At 42.1% G+C, this 16,883-nt stretch overlaps 1 protein-coding gene across 12 annotated transcripts in view; it reads right to left on the bottom strand.

The window, feature by feature from the left end:
• Cadm1 (cell adhesion molecule 1) overlaps nt 1-16,883 on the bottom strand; it is a 322,515-nt gene that overhangs the window by 60,456 nt on the left and 245,176 nt on the right. For all 12 annotated transcript variants that reach the window (XM_076925046.1, XM_076925040.1, XM_076925035.1 and 9 more), the window contains 2 exons: nt 4,814-4,960; nt 3,062-3,214 (listed from right to left, as the gene is read on the bottom strand). In XM_076925046.1, coding sequence (XP_076781161.1) covers nt 3,062-3,214; nt 4,814-4,960 — 300 coding nt within the window. The remainder of the gene's footprint in view (nt 1-3,061; nt 3,215-4,813; nt 4,961-16,883) is intronic.

Here is a 16,883-nt window from a genome sequence, read left to right as displayed (position 1 = left end):
CAGCACAGACCTGTTTGAGAAGGAGCATGCAGAAGAAAACCTGAATGAAATCACACGGGGAAGCACCAGAAAATAGCCCCGAATGTCAAGGTTCCTGTTCGCTAACCTCAAACTTCTAAGAGTACTAATTATAAACATTACGCCTACAACATTGAAAAAACTCAGCAATATCAAGATAAGTCACATTAATTACCACAAAAGAGGAGTCTTGAAGCTGATCAGTATGTGAAATCTCACTCTAAGACCCTTTAAATAATTAGGTTCTCCTGGTCCTGGAGTCTTAGAGTGAGCACTAATCTTAGAGGATGGAGCTGCAGTAATATGAGCCACGATTACAGTCAGTGCATTCATCTCGGCACAGTGTCTTCTCTCTCCTGTTCATCTCCTCTTAAGAACAGAATATAAAGGGTCCTATACTGTGTGCATGGATAAGGACAGGAATGCCTCAAAAGCGGAAGGAATGGCTCACAAGGCTCACATAAACCATCACAGGAGGGGTTTTGGTTTACACATGGATGAGACCTAAGCACAATGCAATAGCATAGAAAACATTAACCAACAATCATGTCTGTATCTTATAATTATGCTAAAGGTTTTGCTGAATGCGTTAAATAGTTAATAGTCGGATGCACAAAAATGCGCGTCTTTAACCTATGGAGGAGCTGACAGCTGTGGAAGTACGTATGGAACCCTATTCAGAGCACCGAGCATCTCCGTTGCTATCCATCACTCTCCACTCATTATAATATCTAAAACTCTAAGCCTTGGGAGGAAGTCTTGAATGTGTATCAGTGGAAATTGTCAGATTTTGGAATATGAAAGACTCTCACACTGATGACAACAATTTAACTCTGTCAAGGAATCCTACAGTAACTTCAGTGGGAAGAACATTAAATGAATGCATAATATCTGCAAAAAGAACACTGACTAGTATTACTTTCAAGTACACTTAAGTTAATGCCTCGATAAAATACAAGCAGGAACCTATTACTTCTAGAATAATGAGACCTCCAAATGGATTACAGGCACGACGCCACTCAGAAGCCTACATGTTGGTAGCTGACGCCAAGTACGTGCACAGTTGAACTGGTCCAGCACAGCAACTGAGACACTGACAACAGACCACTGACAATGGACATGTAGCAACATCTTGACAATGATCCCAAAGTTGTGCTCCTGAAAACTAAATGTGAAGCTCCAGAGAGATCCTGAAACATGAAACTGATGTGTGTGTGTGTGTTTCCATGTCTATGCACAACACGTGAATGTGCACATGTGTGTCTACGTATGTGGAGCCGAGACCTCCGACACTGTTTGTCTGCTACTGTGTACCTTGTTTACTCAGACAAGTCTCTCACTGGCTTGGGATCTTCAAATAGATTGGGGTGGCTGGCTGCCCCAGGGGACCATCCCCCTGCCTATTTAATGTGGGAATTATAAAGGCATACTATCATGTCTAGATCCTAGGGACTGAAATCATGTCTTTTCACCAACTGAGCTATCTTCCCAGGTCCCCAGAATCTTAATGCTTATTGTGTGCTTTGTAACCTGGGTAGAATTCCTATGAAATTAAAATATCAAAACCTAAAGGCCCTTGTAAGTAAAAAACATTCTGAAAATTCAAAATGTCACAGGTACATTTTGTTTCCCTGCCGGCACTCGAGGAGACGCTGCAAGTGACGGCAGCTCAAATTTAGATAGTCACTGAATACACCAGTATTTGCCAAGATGTATCTACATATGTGTAGACAAGCAGAAATCGAAAACTTCTGGGGCCTCCTGGTAAGTTTGGTTCATCTGCACAATACCAAACAAAATACTCTTCCCAGCAGAACTTTCCATGCAGATCTCATACAGATTAAATCAGAAATTGACATACACATGAAAGCTATAGACCCTTGTACATAGACCATGCTAGGAACTGTGGCCAGACATTAGGTCCAACTTTCTAAAAGAATAATTGGTCATATCAAGAATATATGCAGGCTTGGGGCACACACGTTGGCTTAGTGAATTAAAACTATTTTCCCCTTTACAGCTGTGTTTAAATGAAGTAATGAGGAAGCAGCTCAGTATACACATTCATCAGTACATGTGTGCACACCCAGTCAAAGTGTCCTTTATATTTATCTTTCTTCTTTAATCTTCACAACATTATACTAAGAAGTTGTAGCCTGCCGCTTCAAATAGACTTTGATTCATCATCTTCCTAAAGATGTAAATCAGAGATCTGGCCTCACTCTGCAGTGTTATGTCCTTGAAAATTCAGTTCCAAAACCCTGGGTTCAGGTGCTGCTATGAACCAGAGTATATGTCTGTGATGACAGACGCAGACCCTTCAGCAGAGAGAGAAATACCTGCTGACGGTATCGAAACACAAGTTTATCATGCTGGCCACTGGGATTTCAGTGAAAAGCACAATCTAGGGACAAATGACAATGGTCAAGCCAGTGGTGGTGACCTCCCAGCCTGCCACCCGTTTTCTACTGTTCCCTGCTAATTCACCTGCATCCAGTGGCAAGGAATGTGTTTGTGGGTGTGGCTTCCTGTTCTGTAGCATGATCTCGGCTATTAGTAATAAATAGGGTGACAGAATAATAAAGCCAAAGAAAAAAGATGGAGCATATTCAAATGAGGATGCTAGTCCGGTGGAAAACCATCACAGGATAGCTGAGCTTGGCCAGAGCTGTAGATTTGGGAGCCCATCTTCCCTCTCCTTTCCTTCACAGAAGGAAAAAAAAACCTCAGGTAGTTAGAACTGATGCCATTTCATGTGGTGAGTGACTCTTTTGAGGGCTCTAACTTTCTTGATCTTTGCTTCTGAAGCTTGAGGGGCTGAAACCCAAGAGCAGGTGGGATCTACAAAGACAGCCAATTGCTATTCCTGAGAGCATTTGGTAAAATAGCCTATTTTTAAAATTCAGTGAGATGGGTGGTGATTCTCCCTAAAACAAGTTGCAGCAGTGAGACTCACTCTTAACCCTTTCCTTGCTACTGAAAGCCATTTGGTAGGGTAGCCTGAGCCATCCCACTGGCTATGGGACTAACAGCCATATCTTACCCAGGACTGTGATGGTGGTGTAACTCTCCTGTGGGGGGTCCGTGTAGAGCTGGCAGAAGTATCTCCCTTCATCCGAAATTGAGACATTTGTCAGTGACACTTTGAGTTCACTGCTAGAAAAATTCAGCAGCTGAAACCTGCTGTCCTTCAAAGCTGTGAAACAAAACACAGTTAGTGATTGTGCAAAAGATGACCGACAATCTATTTTTCTTAACTAGGCAAGGGAAAAAGTCAGATGCTAGAAAGACAGGCACAGAATAGAAACATTTTCTGTCTTTCTGTATCTGTATGGTACTATTTTAGGCTGCTGCAGTAGCTGCACGCAGACAAACAACCCTGCTGACCCATTCTAAGGAAACTTAGGCGCGCGCGCGCACACACACACACACACACACACACACACACGCACGCACCACCGCCAACACTTGGGGTAATTCCAGGTACTGTGCCTCTTCAACACATATTCTTAAACTGTTTATGGTTTCCTGTCAGAGACAGGCAAAATGAAATGGGAAGGAGGGAGCAGGCTCGGAGGACATGTCAGGTGGACAGCAGAAGATCAGAAACAAAGGCACTTTTAGAACAAAAATACAAAGCCAAAAACAAAGGAACAAAACCAATAACAACAATGAAATGAACAACAAAAACAAGCTGGTCCAAATTATGAAAGAGAACTAAGAAAAAAAGTAATTTCAAAGCAAAATGTAGAATATTAAATTTAAACATGTTTTAGAAGACCATTTAACTTGGCCACATCTGAATTTAGGGGACATAAATTGGGTGGGACAGCCTGACCCAGGGGCTTTAGAGGTTGTAGCTGATTACATATATTTCTAGGTAAGTCCACCTCACAGTGGAAAACTGATCAGACCCCCAGAAAGGAAATCGGAACCATAACAAATTACTGTATGTGGGCTTCTTATTTAATATGAGAATTCTTCTTCAAAGTCTTCTTCATTTAGCAAAGGCTATCAGTACCACATGCATGTGAAATCCGGCGACCACCCTGTGGAGCCGGGCTCTTCTTCCACCAATGGGTTTGGGAATGGAACTCGGGAGGTCAGGCTTGGGGTAAACGCCTTTAGCCTCAGACATTACATGGGCCCTTCTTCAGTCCCTTTAAATGTTTCTTGTTTACTAACTTTTCCCACAAAATGGTCCAAATACTAGGAGGGGGCATGAGGTCAAGCAGCCCCAAACAGGCATGATGGATACTTGCATCAGTGAGGTGTCTTGCCAAGCCATGGCAACCACGTGAGCCTTTGGTGTCATATACAATTCAGTTTCAAAGGCTGGCTTTTTCAATTTAAATTGCATTTAAATTGAATTCAGCATATGGCTATCTCTGTACAGCTGAGGTTATGGTGAAAGCTGTGGTCCTGTCATTACAGGTATAGATTGTCTTGGAAACACCACTCTTTAAACCAAACAGATTCCCTATCAGAATGCTATATTTTCCTTGCCTTACCCTATTTGAGTTGTTTGTGTCAGCTAAGTATTTGGGACTCGATTGCAATTCACCTTGAATTACTACAATCAATTCCTATCGCAAAGTAAGACTTTTAAAGGGGACCATTCAAGGTTTCTATTAAGTAGAAAGATTATGATTGCCTGTCTCTTCTTCTCTCTAAGGAATTGACTAAACTTTAAGCATCTAACATTAAATTAGAAAGAGGTGGCCTTGGCAATCTCTTCATCAAGACAACACATAGGTAAACAAAAGTTGCTGTCTAATACTGAGGGCAGACTTACGCCTGAAGTCCCTGAAGTAAATGGTCTGCCTGTTGGGGTTCAGGAGCTGAATCACGGAGTCGTCACTCTTATTGACTTGGCAGCTGATGGTTGCGACTTCTCCTTCAATCACTGTCACGTCTTTAGTAAACAGATTCTGTCCATCACCTTTAAAAAAAGAGAGATAAAGGTCAGATGGAAGTCCCATCATTTAAATTTTGGTCCATGAGCTCCATTAAAGCAAAAAACGAAGTGAGAAATGCATTACAAAACAAATGTCTGCTAGGACCCTAAATACTTTTCTCCCTAGTTCACAAAAGGAGTCATCTAACTAAGGGAGATGTAGGTTAAGATACAATTAAGCTTGGGATTGACATGGCTCTAAGAAAGTAAGTGGTGCTGGTGTCCCAACCTCCAGTTTTTTGAACTGTCAAGCAATGTGCTGAGGTGGAACAAGAAAGACCAGAGTACTAGCTGCTATGAACATGGAAGCTCTCCCATCCAAAAGAGGGAAGATATGGCCAAGCTTAGACCATATGCTCTTGATCTAAGGTAAACTCATGGGCTGATGCTGACATTCCCAGTGTACAGGCAGTTCATTTTGTCATGCATGAGAATGAGGACCAAACGAGGTATAAATCTGGGGGACTTCAGGAAGATCCAGAAAGCCTACAGTTGAGAGTCTGATTTAGCTCTCAAAAATACACCTTTATAACTCACCCAAAGCTCAAGATAGCCTCAAGCTCACCACCCTCTCTGCAGATCACCCCTTCAGCCGTGAAAAAATTTCCAGAACATGTCAAAATGTGAGAGCTTTCAGCTCCACTGATACAAGGCTTATCTCTGTATCTGCTCTAGTTTGCAGCATCAAGATTTGTTCCAGCAGCCAGAGCATCTCCTAAATGTGTGAAAAGATCCACAGCACAGGCAGAAGTTCAATTTAGAAGCAGCAGATAAGGAACTGTGATGTGCTTGATTCTGTGGTTGGCATAAGAGGGGACAGGGAAGTCTGGGACACTCTCCTAGCCTTTAAGAAGCTGGGATGTGGGTAAAACAGACACCTAATCTCTACTTCCCAAGCAAAAGGTGTATTTACAAGCAGCAGATGTAACAGTCAGTCAAGAAGGGGTAAAGACAGATTGCTCTTATATCAGGAAATTTATGTAGAGTCCCCAAGACAGTTTCCCATATACAAAATAGGGGCAGTAATTAACAGCTACCCCACAGAGTTGTCATACACACAAAGCAGTTAGCACTGTGTCTAGCTTCTTGTCAAACCAAACAGATGGTAACTGCCAGTACTATCAACACTATCACCATTTCGATGACATCATCATCACCACCACCACCACCACCACCACATCACCCTCATTTCTCGAGACCCCCAAATCCGCACACGTATTAAGCCATTATCATGTATGGGGAGTAGCAAATGCAAGAATTCAGGCTAAGGATTCCTGTTCTCTTTGTAGCTGGAATGTATCAGTTTAGGGTGGCTTCTTCACTCCTTGAATAAATGTTGTCACATCAAGAAGCAAAGGTCAAAGATAAATGCTACTTAAAAAAAAAAAAAAAAAAAAAAAAAAAAAAAAAAGGAGGCAGCATAAACAGAGGTACAATTAGAATGAATGGGGGATTTCCACCTGCAATCACATTTCGAGGATCTTTTCTTGTCTAGACACAGTAAGGAAGGGTGTCTAAAATGGCTTAAAGCCAAATCTACAGAGAAATAGACCAGCCCCTGGCAGAGGACTAGAAGAGAGGAAACCAGAAGAATAAGGGGAGAAATGATTAGGAGTACAGATAAACAGAATGCCTGGTGCTTATAGAGTAAACCCAAATGAACTTTGACCTTAAACTCTATGACCGCAGGGAATGAACCCTGTTGGGAGGACACTGACCCCTGTAGCAGGAAGGAGGGAGACTGTCCTGGGGAAGCTCAGAGGGCTGAGTGCTGTTACAGAGTGGCAGCAAAATGAAAGAAAGTGATTAGAGAAAGCAACGTGAGTGTTTGTTATTTTTCCTCTGTGATTACTGTGACAAACACAGAATTTAAAACCCAGTATGAAGGGATGGCTTGTTCCAAGGTACAAGCTAAGAACAAGGTGACTAAGATTGCTGCCAACCAAGCCAGCTCTTCCAGGTGGATCTGATGGCCCTGAGAAGAGCAACTAGAGAGCAGGGCACCAGACACCAGATGTTTGCTGAGAGACCTAACCAGGGAGAAATTAAAGAAAATCACACTATATAATGTGAGGAATAAAGTTGTTAGACAATGGGCTTGCCTTTAGGAGCCGAGGATATCCAACAAGACCTTCTGGGGCAGGCAGGGATTCTTCTATCTGTGGAGAGTTTATTAGCAACACAAAGAAGATTCTTCAGCCCATGGAAGGTGCATGTACGGCGGCTGTGAGTGTGAGCTGACAGGCATCAACCCCTTTGGATATCAACTACTACTTTGAAGCTCACAAGACTTAAAGCTGCCTCTAATTTAATCCTGTGCTAGTAAGACAGTTTCTGTGGAAATAACTTGGTTTTTATTTTAGTCCTTCATGGAAGTCCTAAGGCCAGTGTATTCTGAGAGAAGGCTGCTTTATTATATTCATAGTAGCCTTTATGCACGGGGGATGGAAGTCAAGGAGTGGAACATGGTTTTGCATTTTAAGAACAAAAGTAGTGACAACATTAAGTCAAGTTTTTTTTTTTTTATAACATATAGTACATATGCTTAATTGTTACTGAAAATGGGGTATTCCATGGCCAGCCCATTTACCATGTCACTACAGAACAAGTCACTTGGGTAAACTTTGGCCATCCCTCCACAAACGTCTGTCTTTGCTGAGCTGCTCTGAAAACTCATGGTGATGTTGTTATGTGATGTTAACGTCACAGAGTTATTTTTTTTAAATTAAGACCAACCAGAAATCCAGTGTCTCAGAGAAATGTCAACTTCTAGCTATGCTAATATGGTTGTACTATCAATTCAAACAAATTATGTGATAATGAAATATTTGGCTAAAAGACATCAAAGTGTTTGGCTGATGGTAGTGGCCCAAGGATGCCATTCTTTAAAAAAAATCACCAATAAATTATACGGGTCAGCTGGATGACAGTTATATTAAACAGAGCCCTATACTTTGAGGCAGTATAGATGGCTGCAATGGGATAATAATGACCTATTTATTTGAGGCAAAGGACTTGAGTGACAGCAAGGAAAATACAGTGTATATGTCAGTACTCTACTGCCTGAAGCCTTTATGTAAAAATAATTTCTGCTCACATCCTCAAATATGTCTTCCAAACGGAAGGGTACATACTAGGACTTGATAAATTTCCCCCTTGAAATGGATGTTGAGACAATTAGGTTGTCACAAAATGCAATCTCATGTGCAGCAGGAGAGAAACATGCACCTTCGGTATCTTTTTTAAAGACTGCATTAAAAAATCCTTCAGAGTTTTCTAAAACTCAATTAGCTGACATGCTGTCAAGGAAGGAACAGTACATGTTCTGGGGAACAGAAATCAAACAGGTAGACTATCTAGCGATGAAATGAGGCTGTTAACAGCCAGGTAACTTACTTTAAGGGTGGAGCAGCGGCTGGCATGTGTGGACATTTTCCACCACTAATTGGTATATTTGGATGAAGTTTGGGAGACAAAATCAAGCTGAGTTTTAATTTATCCAAGAAGTTATTGTGATATAGGGCGGTTTCCTTTAAGTTTCAGATTTTTTGTTTTCCATTTTCCTTAACACAGTTCTATGTACCTATCCGTGTGTGTATGTGTGTGTATGTGTGCATTTCTGGAGTCAGTTATCTTCTTCTAACATGTGGGCTCCAGCCTTTGCTCACTGGTCCATCACGATAGCCCTGTAGTTTGTTTTTCCAGCCAGTCTTGCTCTGTGCCCTGGCTGGTCTGCTACTAGCTATGTAGCACAGGCTAGCCTCAAACTTATGGCAATCTTCTTTCCTCACTGTTAAGTGTGCTGGGATTATAGACACGCCCCACCACACTGGCTAACTTTGAGTTGCTCCATAATCCCTAAAAACAAATCCCTGAATCAAAGAGAGCCCTTCATCCGTGAGCAAGCACCTTCCACTAAGCTGCTAGACAGTTCTTCGACAGACAATAGCAAGAAAGCTTATTGTCTACAAAAGGTGAAACTTACTCTGGTGTCCACCAGTGGCCATTATAGCCCCTTGTTAGGAGCAGTATAGGAACACAGATTCCTTATTAGCTTTTTTTTCAGTTAATATAATTGCTCGAGATGCCTTTCTCAAACCCCATATTTTTACAAACTTTCTTTAGATGCCATTGTATAAGATGCTGGACTTCATCAAGTCTATTCAATCAACAGTATGTTCTTATGGAAGTGACAAGTGACAGGATTTCAAAGCCAGAAGTGGAAGTGAGAAACAAGAAGGAGAACTAAGGTGTTCCCAGTGCTGGGCAGGGCACTGGCTGCTTCCCCATCTCCAGACTTCTGTTTCAGTGCCTCTACCATAAAGGTTGGACTACAGAGACTGACTTGGGGAAGGTCCAGTTCCACTAAGTGGGAGAGCTGAGCTTGTGTTAGAACCTGGCTCTGGAACACCCCCCACCCCCCACCACACACACACACACACGCACCTTGCTTACCAGCCAACATCTCAGGACTGGTTGCTAAGGCCCTTCGGGCTCTGTCTTGAAAATTTTACTTGTTTTTAAAGAGGGTTATTTCCTTATGCGCAACTTGTGATTTTTTTTTTATTTCCATAATTTATCCTGAACACAATTACACACTTCAAGATGAGAGAGAGGCTGTCCTGAATGTAAAATACCTGTTTACTTCTGCCTCCTCCTCCTCCTTTCTGTACTCAGCACTCTCTGCCCCCAGAGAAAGCCTTTATTACTAAGGCACGGTGGGCATTTGCCAATGCCCAAACTCTTGCCCTTGCTGCCTGGCTGTTAACAAATAAAACTCTTCATTTATACTGGGGAGGCTCTCCAGTCCAGCCCATAATAAATGGATAAGTCAGAGTTAAAACAGACTTCAGCTTATGTCGTGGCAGCTATGGTAACTCCCACCTACCCACGCACACAGAGGGGGACCAGGTACCATGACACTTAACTGGGCAGGCGGTTTGCCCAATGGAGCAACACACAAAGCCCCTTGCCTGCTCCTCCAGTAGCTAAATCACATTAGAGAACCTCTGTCCACATCCCTGCTCTAGGAAAAGCTGAACCCCCAACATTAACTTGGCAGGGTTACTGTACAAATAGGAGGCACTCAAGCCCCAAATGCAGAGGGCTACCAGAAAACCCAGGCTAATGATGACAAACTCAGGGAAAACTCGTACTACAGTCCTTGAAGGTGTAGTTTTGAAACTCTGTGTGCATGTAAGCATATACTTGTGTGTGGGAACATGAGCCAGTGCAAACAGATGTAGAGGCCAAGGCAGGATGACAGGTGCCCTGCTCTGCCCTTCTACCCCACTTCCTGGGTACTGGGGTTCCCACTGGACTCAGAGCTCAGTGATTCTGCTAGCCTGGTGGTCAGTGAGCCCTCAGGACTGCTTGTCTCTCCCTAGCCCCGCCCCCACACTAGGTTATAGACAGGAGTAGCCACACCTAGCTTTGATGTGGGCAATGAAGGTTCAGACTTCGGCCCTCATGCTTGACTAGCAAGCACTCTTTCTCACCATCTCCTCAGGCCCAATTCTGGATGCTTTAGAGAAATCAAAGACTCAGGGTTATACATTCTTATTCTCCAAGAGGCATCAAAGTTAGAAACTATCAAAGAAACAAAACACCCGCATGTCTTCGGAAACCTTATTTTTGACTGCTGTTGGTGCCCCATGGGACCCAAAGCTTGCCCTGGTTTGTCACCCATGTGCCCCTCTATTGGGTCCTATTTTTACCACCCAGTTAAAGTGCCTAACTCAGAAGAAGAAAGTCCATCCTGACCAAGAGAAACTATTGTTAAAGGCAAAGGCACTGCAGTTCCAGCTAAAGATTTCAAGAGGCAGAACAGAGATGAGTGTGTTCCAGGAAAAGAAATGAAAGGGAAAAAAATTAAGATTCTGTTGAAACCCAGAGGGAGAAATCTCTCTAACTACATATGTTCCCTCAAGTCAACGTAAACACAGTGCGCGCTACAAATCATTAACAAAGCCATTAAGATTTGATTTCTATCTAAGCAATTATTGTCAGCATATTTTGTACATTTCCTTTAAAAGACTCAATCCTATCTCTCAATTCATTAAACTGTTCCCTACATTTACAGAGTTTTATATCAAATCAGAAACCTATTTGAATTAATAAGAATTACAGTAAAAGTAATTTGAAAATAAATTATTCGAAGTTCAAGCCACGAAAGCTTTTGATGAAAGAATTCAGCCCCATTTAAACATGACAGGAACATTTTGAGTCGGCCACATACTGATGAGAGACAGCAAAAGCCACATCCCAAAAGGGAGTTCCATCATCTGGGGATCGAAGGTTAAGGAGATGACCTCTTCAAAACAAATACAGTTTTTTTATTTTTAAGGAAGGTCATAGTCCAATCATCATGCATACTTGAATATTTATTTAAAATCAAAAGCAATCGACCCATGTATGGCTTACAAAGCTTCTGTTAATCTTTTTTTTTTTTTTTTTTTTTTTGATCCTTGTCCGTTTTTTTCTGTCCCCCAAAGTGAAGTGTTGAGACTGTCTGAAGTGTTGAGACCAGTTCTGGCTTCTTAATGGTCAAAACAATTGTGACCATGAGCCTTGCAGACCATGAGCTTAGAGACCAACAGTAACTGAAATGACAAAGATCTCTGACACTGACGGAAACACTCTGTGCTACCTTCTTTAATCAAAGAAGCTAAAGAAACTCCCAGTCGCAACTCTTCTTGACAGTGTTAGATCCAGGGCAGAGACTCCAGGGCAAGCACCAATGTCTCCAAGAGGACAGACCAGATAATCTGTGACAGATCCTCAAGGAGTGACTCCACTCACCTGTTTCTAAATAACGTGCATTGATGTGTTTCTAATTATAAAAGCAACATACACTCGCGTTTTGCTGCTGTTTTGAAGGCTTTGCTATGTTTTTAGCTAGTATTTCTAAGGTTGTGTCCTATGCACAGAGGTGCCCAGACCCTCCTAAGCAGCTACTGTTCTATAATTACTGTTGCTTCACTTGAGCTTATAAAAGGAAAAACTGGTGAATTTACGCTAATCTCCTTTTTACAATCAGTAAAAGGTGAGGCAGATTTCTGAACGGCGAGCTAAAGTATTATTCTTCCTCCGTGCTGGCTTTTCTTCAATTAAAATTGTTGATTTCCCCCGCATACAAAACAAAAAGTATCTGACACAACATTAAGCTATTCATGAATATTCTGTATACACATTCTTGTTTAGTTGACTAATGGCAAATTAACGCTCTCTATTTTAGCTTAAACACATAGTATAGGTATGTTTGATTAGCATTGAATTCCAAAAGCTGATTACTATGCATGCTTTGATTATGTAATTACATAATAGAGTATAATGGCTCCTTTGGAGTCATTATGATCTATATGGCAAATATGTTTCAGTTTTGCTATAGTTTAAATACATGCTGAGATGACAGCTCATAACAAGGTCCCACTTTTCAGTCTTTATCAGCTAAATGGGCATTTCCTCGTTCATCCTAACATCTTCTTGACACCAATTAAGGCCTATTGTGGCAAGCTGCATACACTTTTGAGAAATCCCCTTTGTTTTCTTGGCATTTGAAAACAGATATTAATTTTAAAAGCTATATTAAGCAAAAGGCCTGGTTTTTGTTTGTTTTTGGTTTTTGTTTTTGTTTTTTTTAAGGCTGAAATTTCATCTTTCATCTACCCTATGAAAGCTCTGCTGGGAGTCACTTCCAGTTCATTAATCACAGCTCAGACAACCACAAGGGGGTTAAAGATGGAATTTCACCTTTAACTCTAAAATGCAAGGGAAGGAAGCACAGCACAGAATACAGATGCTCATGGAGGTGGCTCACCACAATGCATGCCCCGCAGGTCGCCCTGAGCATCAGCCACACCAAGAGACACAAAGGCCCGATTCTGTAAACCTTGCCTGTCTCCCTTGTATTTTGAAGTTCCTTGGGGTGGAGGGAGCTATGAAACAGCACAGCAAGATCTCTCCTTCACAGCACTTGCACCAGGGTTTCCATAGATCTAAGGCCAACACATCTTCCAGAGTGAAGAGATGTTTGATAATTCTACCCTGACCTTACAAACTGCAAAGCAGTCTGGTTTTAAAATAGGAGAAAAGTTACTGTATGGAATTATGTAAAGTTTTTCTTGTCCCCATGTAACTCTTTAATGTCAGCTACAAGAAGAGTTATTTCTGCCTTTCTGTCCCAGGGGAATGATCCTTATACCATGCCAAACTAAAGGTGACCAGAATCTCAACTTTCAAAATGAACACGCACCTAGCTATTTTTACCATTTCCTCTCTTGGGTTTCAGCACAGAGGCTGAAGAACTGGGGTCAAGTACAGTACAAGCTGAATTTACATGGAATTGGCATCTCTTTTGTGAAAGGAAACATTGATTAGACACATGAAAACTCTTTTCAAGGAAGCCAGTGACAAAGGAAGTAGTTACAGAGCATGCGTGTCTACGCTGTTTCAATTTCAACTATCACATTAGCTTTCTTCCCTCTGAAAGACTCCAGATTCAATAACTTTTTAATCAAGGCCTGCACCACTAAAAAGGCCAAGCCAACTATGACGCTTAAGGTCTAAGCTTGTCTGATCCCCAAAAGGAGGAGGTGTGAGCCGCCACACTGAATGTATCTACGGAGTGGTACCAGCCACGAAAACCAAAGGTCTGAATTAGCTTTTCAATTAAAATACAAGAATCAAAGAAACTGACAGCAACAAATGAAACGAGAATATAAAAATAAACCATGAAGATTACTAGTGATTGCTGAATCCTGCTGCTGTTCATGCTGAAAGGGGTGGAGCTCAGACTTCCCTGTCTCCCTTCATTCCTGCTCCTGCTGGACAGCTTTCGTGGCTTCATCTTTCAGCAACAAGATAATCTATTTTGTTGCTGTCTGGAAAGAATACAGCCGAACCCTCAAGAAACCCCTCGCCCCCCACTGGGTAGGCTTTATGAAAAAATTTTTAAAAGAGATGGAGAAATACAGAACCCTCAAATGGAGTTTTATTTGCTTGGGAGATGGCATTGAAGTTACTGTGTAGAGAGTCCCCTTTAAGCCTGTTAAATCTGCTTAGAGGCTCTTGGGAGATGGAGGGTGGCTCTTAAAAATATTAATTAAAAAATAACCACAGTCATCCAACTTGGACGTTGGAGAAGAACAGTCTGAAGACAGAGGCTTTTTATAAAACTAATTGTGTTGGCAGAGCAGATGATTCCTCCTCAATGGGCTCGATTCTGCGCTGTGCGTTTATGGCGAAAGAAGAAAGGACAGTGTTAGATAGCGCTGCCTCAGTCCAACTCAAGGCTGGCTGCTATGCCAGCATTTCCAAATGCATTCTGCTTCTCCCAGACAAAGTGGAGCTGTGCTGAAGGCCAACTGTTGATCGTCTGTGTCAGCCACTTTGCTAATGAACTGATAATAAGATATATTCTGTTCCCTGGGACTGTTAAGTGACGGTTCTGCAGAGTGAGAGTGGGTGCAAGCCCCTGCTGTCCAAAAGCATGGGTCCACGAGAGGGATGGAGGGGAGAAAAATCACACAAAGGGGATGGGTGGTGTATCAAGCAGTTGAGAGTGGATGGAGCACATCCTATGGGGTTGTTACCTGGACCCCCATATTAGCTGAAGTCTGAGATGACAGGAAACAGCTGCTTTAATTCAGGTAACAGAACTATCTCCACTTCTGAAGCTACAGCCATCCACAATGGAAACAAAGGGCTTGTATGACTGAGAACCAAATTACTTGTTAAAACACTTGACAATCACCCCAAGGCACAAGTGTTAGGTTTTGCTGTTGCTGTATAGATTTTCCTCTTACCCAGAAAAGAACTTGGTGGCCAACTACTTAGTATATGCACAACAATAGCCATGGCTAGTTACTATATAGAGAGATATCCTGTTAAAATTTCCTAACTAAATAAAAAGCACAGACTTTAAGAGTGTGGACGTGGCTGCCTGTGGTAGTCAGTAGTACTGAAACGTGCCTTTCCGGTCCCCCTAACCAGCAAGCATAGCAGAGATAGACATAGCTCAGCACTTGCCCTGACCAGTTACACCTCAACGAAATTCTCTAACTTGAATTTCTGTAGAACTCCAGCCTCCAGTCTCAATGGAGATGGCATATGCATAGCCCCTGCTTTCCAAAACCCAAACTCAATATCATTTTCCCTTTGATAAAAGGTACCATCATTGAACCTCTGTCACTTTTTGCTTCAACTCACTAAAAGCTGAGGTTTTTTTTTTTCCTTTATGTTTGCCTCTAGGGGGTTAAAAGATTAACAATTAGTGTAAGATATTTAAAGCCGAAAGGAACTGTAATTCTACAAATATACAAAAGAAGAGGGAAGTAGCAGCTATTCTTTATGTCTAGAGGCAAGAAAGCCAAATGAGTTTCTAAAGTGCTTGTTACTACTAATTTTTTAGCATCAGGATAACTCCCACTATTATCTAGAGGGGTCAGGCTTCAGGTCATCTACATGAAAACCAAAGCTAATTTATTTTTAAGGTTTTTTTTCAATGTACTAGGTATGATTTTTTTGAAATTCTCTGTGATCTCATTTAAACCCCACTATACTCCTACGTGGTTTGCTGTCTTCTGACTGTACCCCACATGCACACAAGGAAACTAAGAAGTGGTTGGACCTGATGTAGTCTGCTTAACCCTAGACCTGCTGCTATTAACAATTCCAGTGTATCCGGGAAGTAGCTAAAGGGACATTGCATTTTATGATGCTAAAGAATGGAGGGAACTAATGGAACACGCTACGATATCTCATTTATGACTCAGGAATAAAACCAAACAGCGTGCCCAGCACAGACAGAAATGTGGACCCATGCTGCCCACCTATCAGCAGTCAGAGCTCCAATATGCGATACTGATAAAACCAGCCCCACAGCCAGAGGCCACTAATCAGCTCTTTAGTATTTAGGGAGGAGACAGACATTCTGCAGACTGATCTAGGCTCAGCAGCTCAGCTCCAGCTTCAGGCATTTACAGTACCTGCTTCAAGGGCATTCATTAGTATCGACAGTCTATGTGACCAAAATATCACTCTAATAGCAGTCTCTCCTCGTATATCTTGGTTCATTTTTTTTTTCCCTGCCAACAAGAGCTACTGAAAACCTTCCAAATTTAAAGCTTAGAGAAGTCAGGACAAGCAAGTATGGCTATCGGTTGGAGCACATCAAATTTAGACTCAGAGTGAATGTCAGCTTCAAATGACATTACTCCAGACACAGAAAATGGGGAGATGGAAGGCGAGAGATGTTTCACATTCTTATTCAAGAGTATCCCGAGTGTGCGCAATGTAGTTGAGAAACAGCTGTAAATCCACAATAATCATCATGCTGAATAACGCCCAACATTCAACTTACACTTCCTACCAGGAATCCGAGCAGCTTTGGACTATTATATGAAACAACAATTTCCTAGCTGGAAAATTGGCCCTTATTGGTGAGTTATTCACTATATCATCTGCCAGTCAGCAAGCAACTGGTGGGTGGCTTAGGATTTAAACCTCTGGGTGCCTGAGCTGCCGTTCTCAGCTAAGTCTGAAGGAAGCACACTGGACTGAGGAGGCTGTGCCCAGCCAGAGTTTGGTGATAGGATCTCGTAAGGGGAGAGGCAGCAGCCCAAGGAGCTTTCTTCCAGATTCCATGCTCATGCTTGCTGATTGCCCGGTGCCAAGCCCATGTCAGACAGAGATGCGCAGTAACGATCCAAATTGGTGCCATTATACAAATAACTTGATTAGTATCATCCAAGTGTGGGCTGCTGATTAATCATCACTGAAATTAGAGATAAGTGATAAGGGCATTCATTACTCATGACTTGTTTTTCAGGAGTAAGGGGGCAGCAGAGGAGAATGGAGAAGAGCATTAGACTTGGAAAACAGGGATCCTTGCTATGGTTCAAAGCTT

Source organism: Arvicanthis niloticus, chromosome 26 (assembly GCF_011762505.2).
Source record: "Arvicanthis niloticus isolate mArvNil1 chromosome 26, mArvNil1.pat.X, whole genome shotgun sequence".
Lineage (NCBI taxonomy): Eukaryota > Metazoa > Chordata > Mammalia > Rodentia > Muridae > Arvicanthis > Arvicanthis niloticus.
This window is presented reverse-complemented; position numbering and strand designations above follow the sequence as displayed.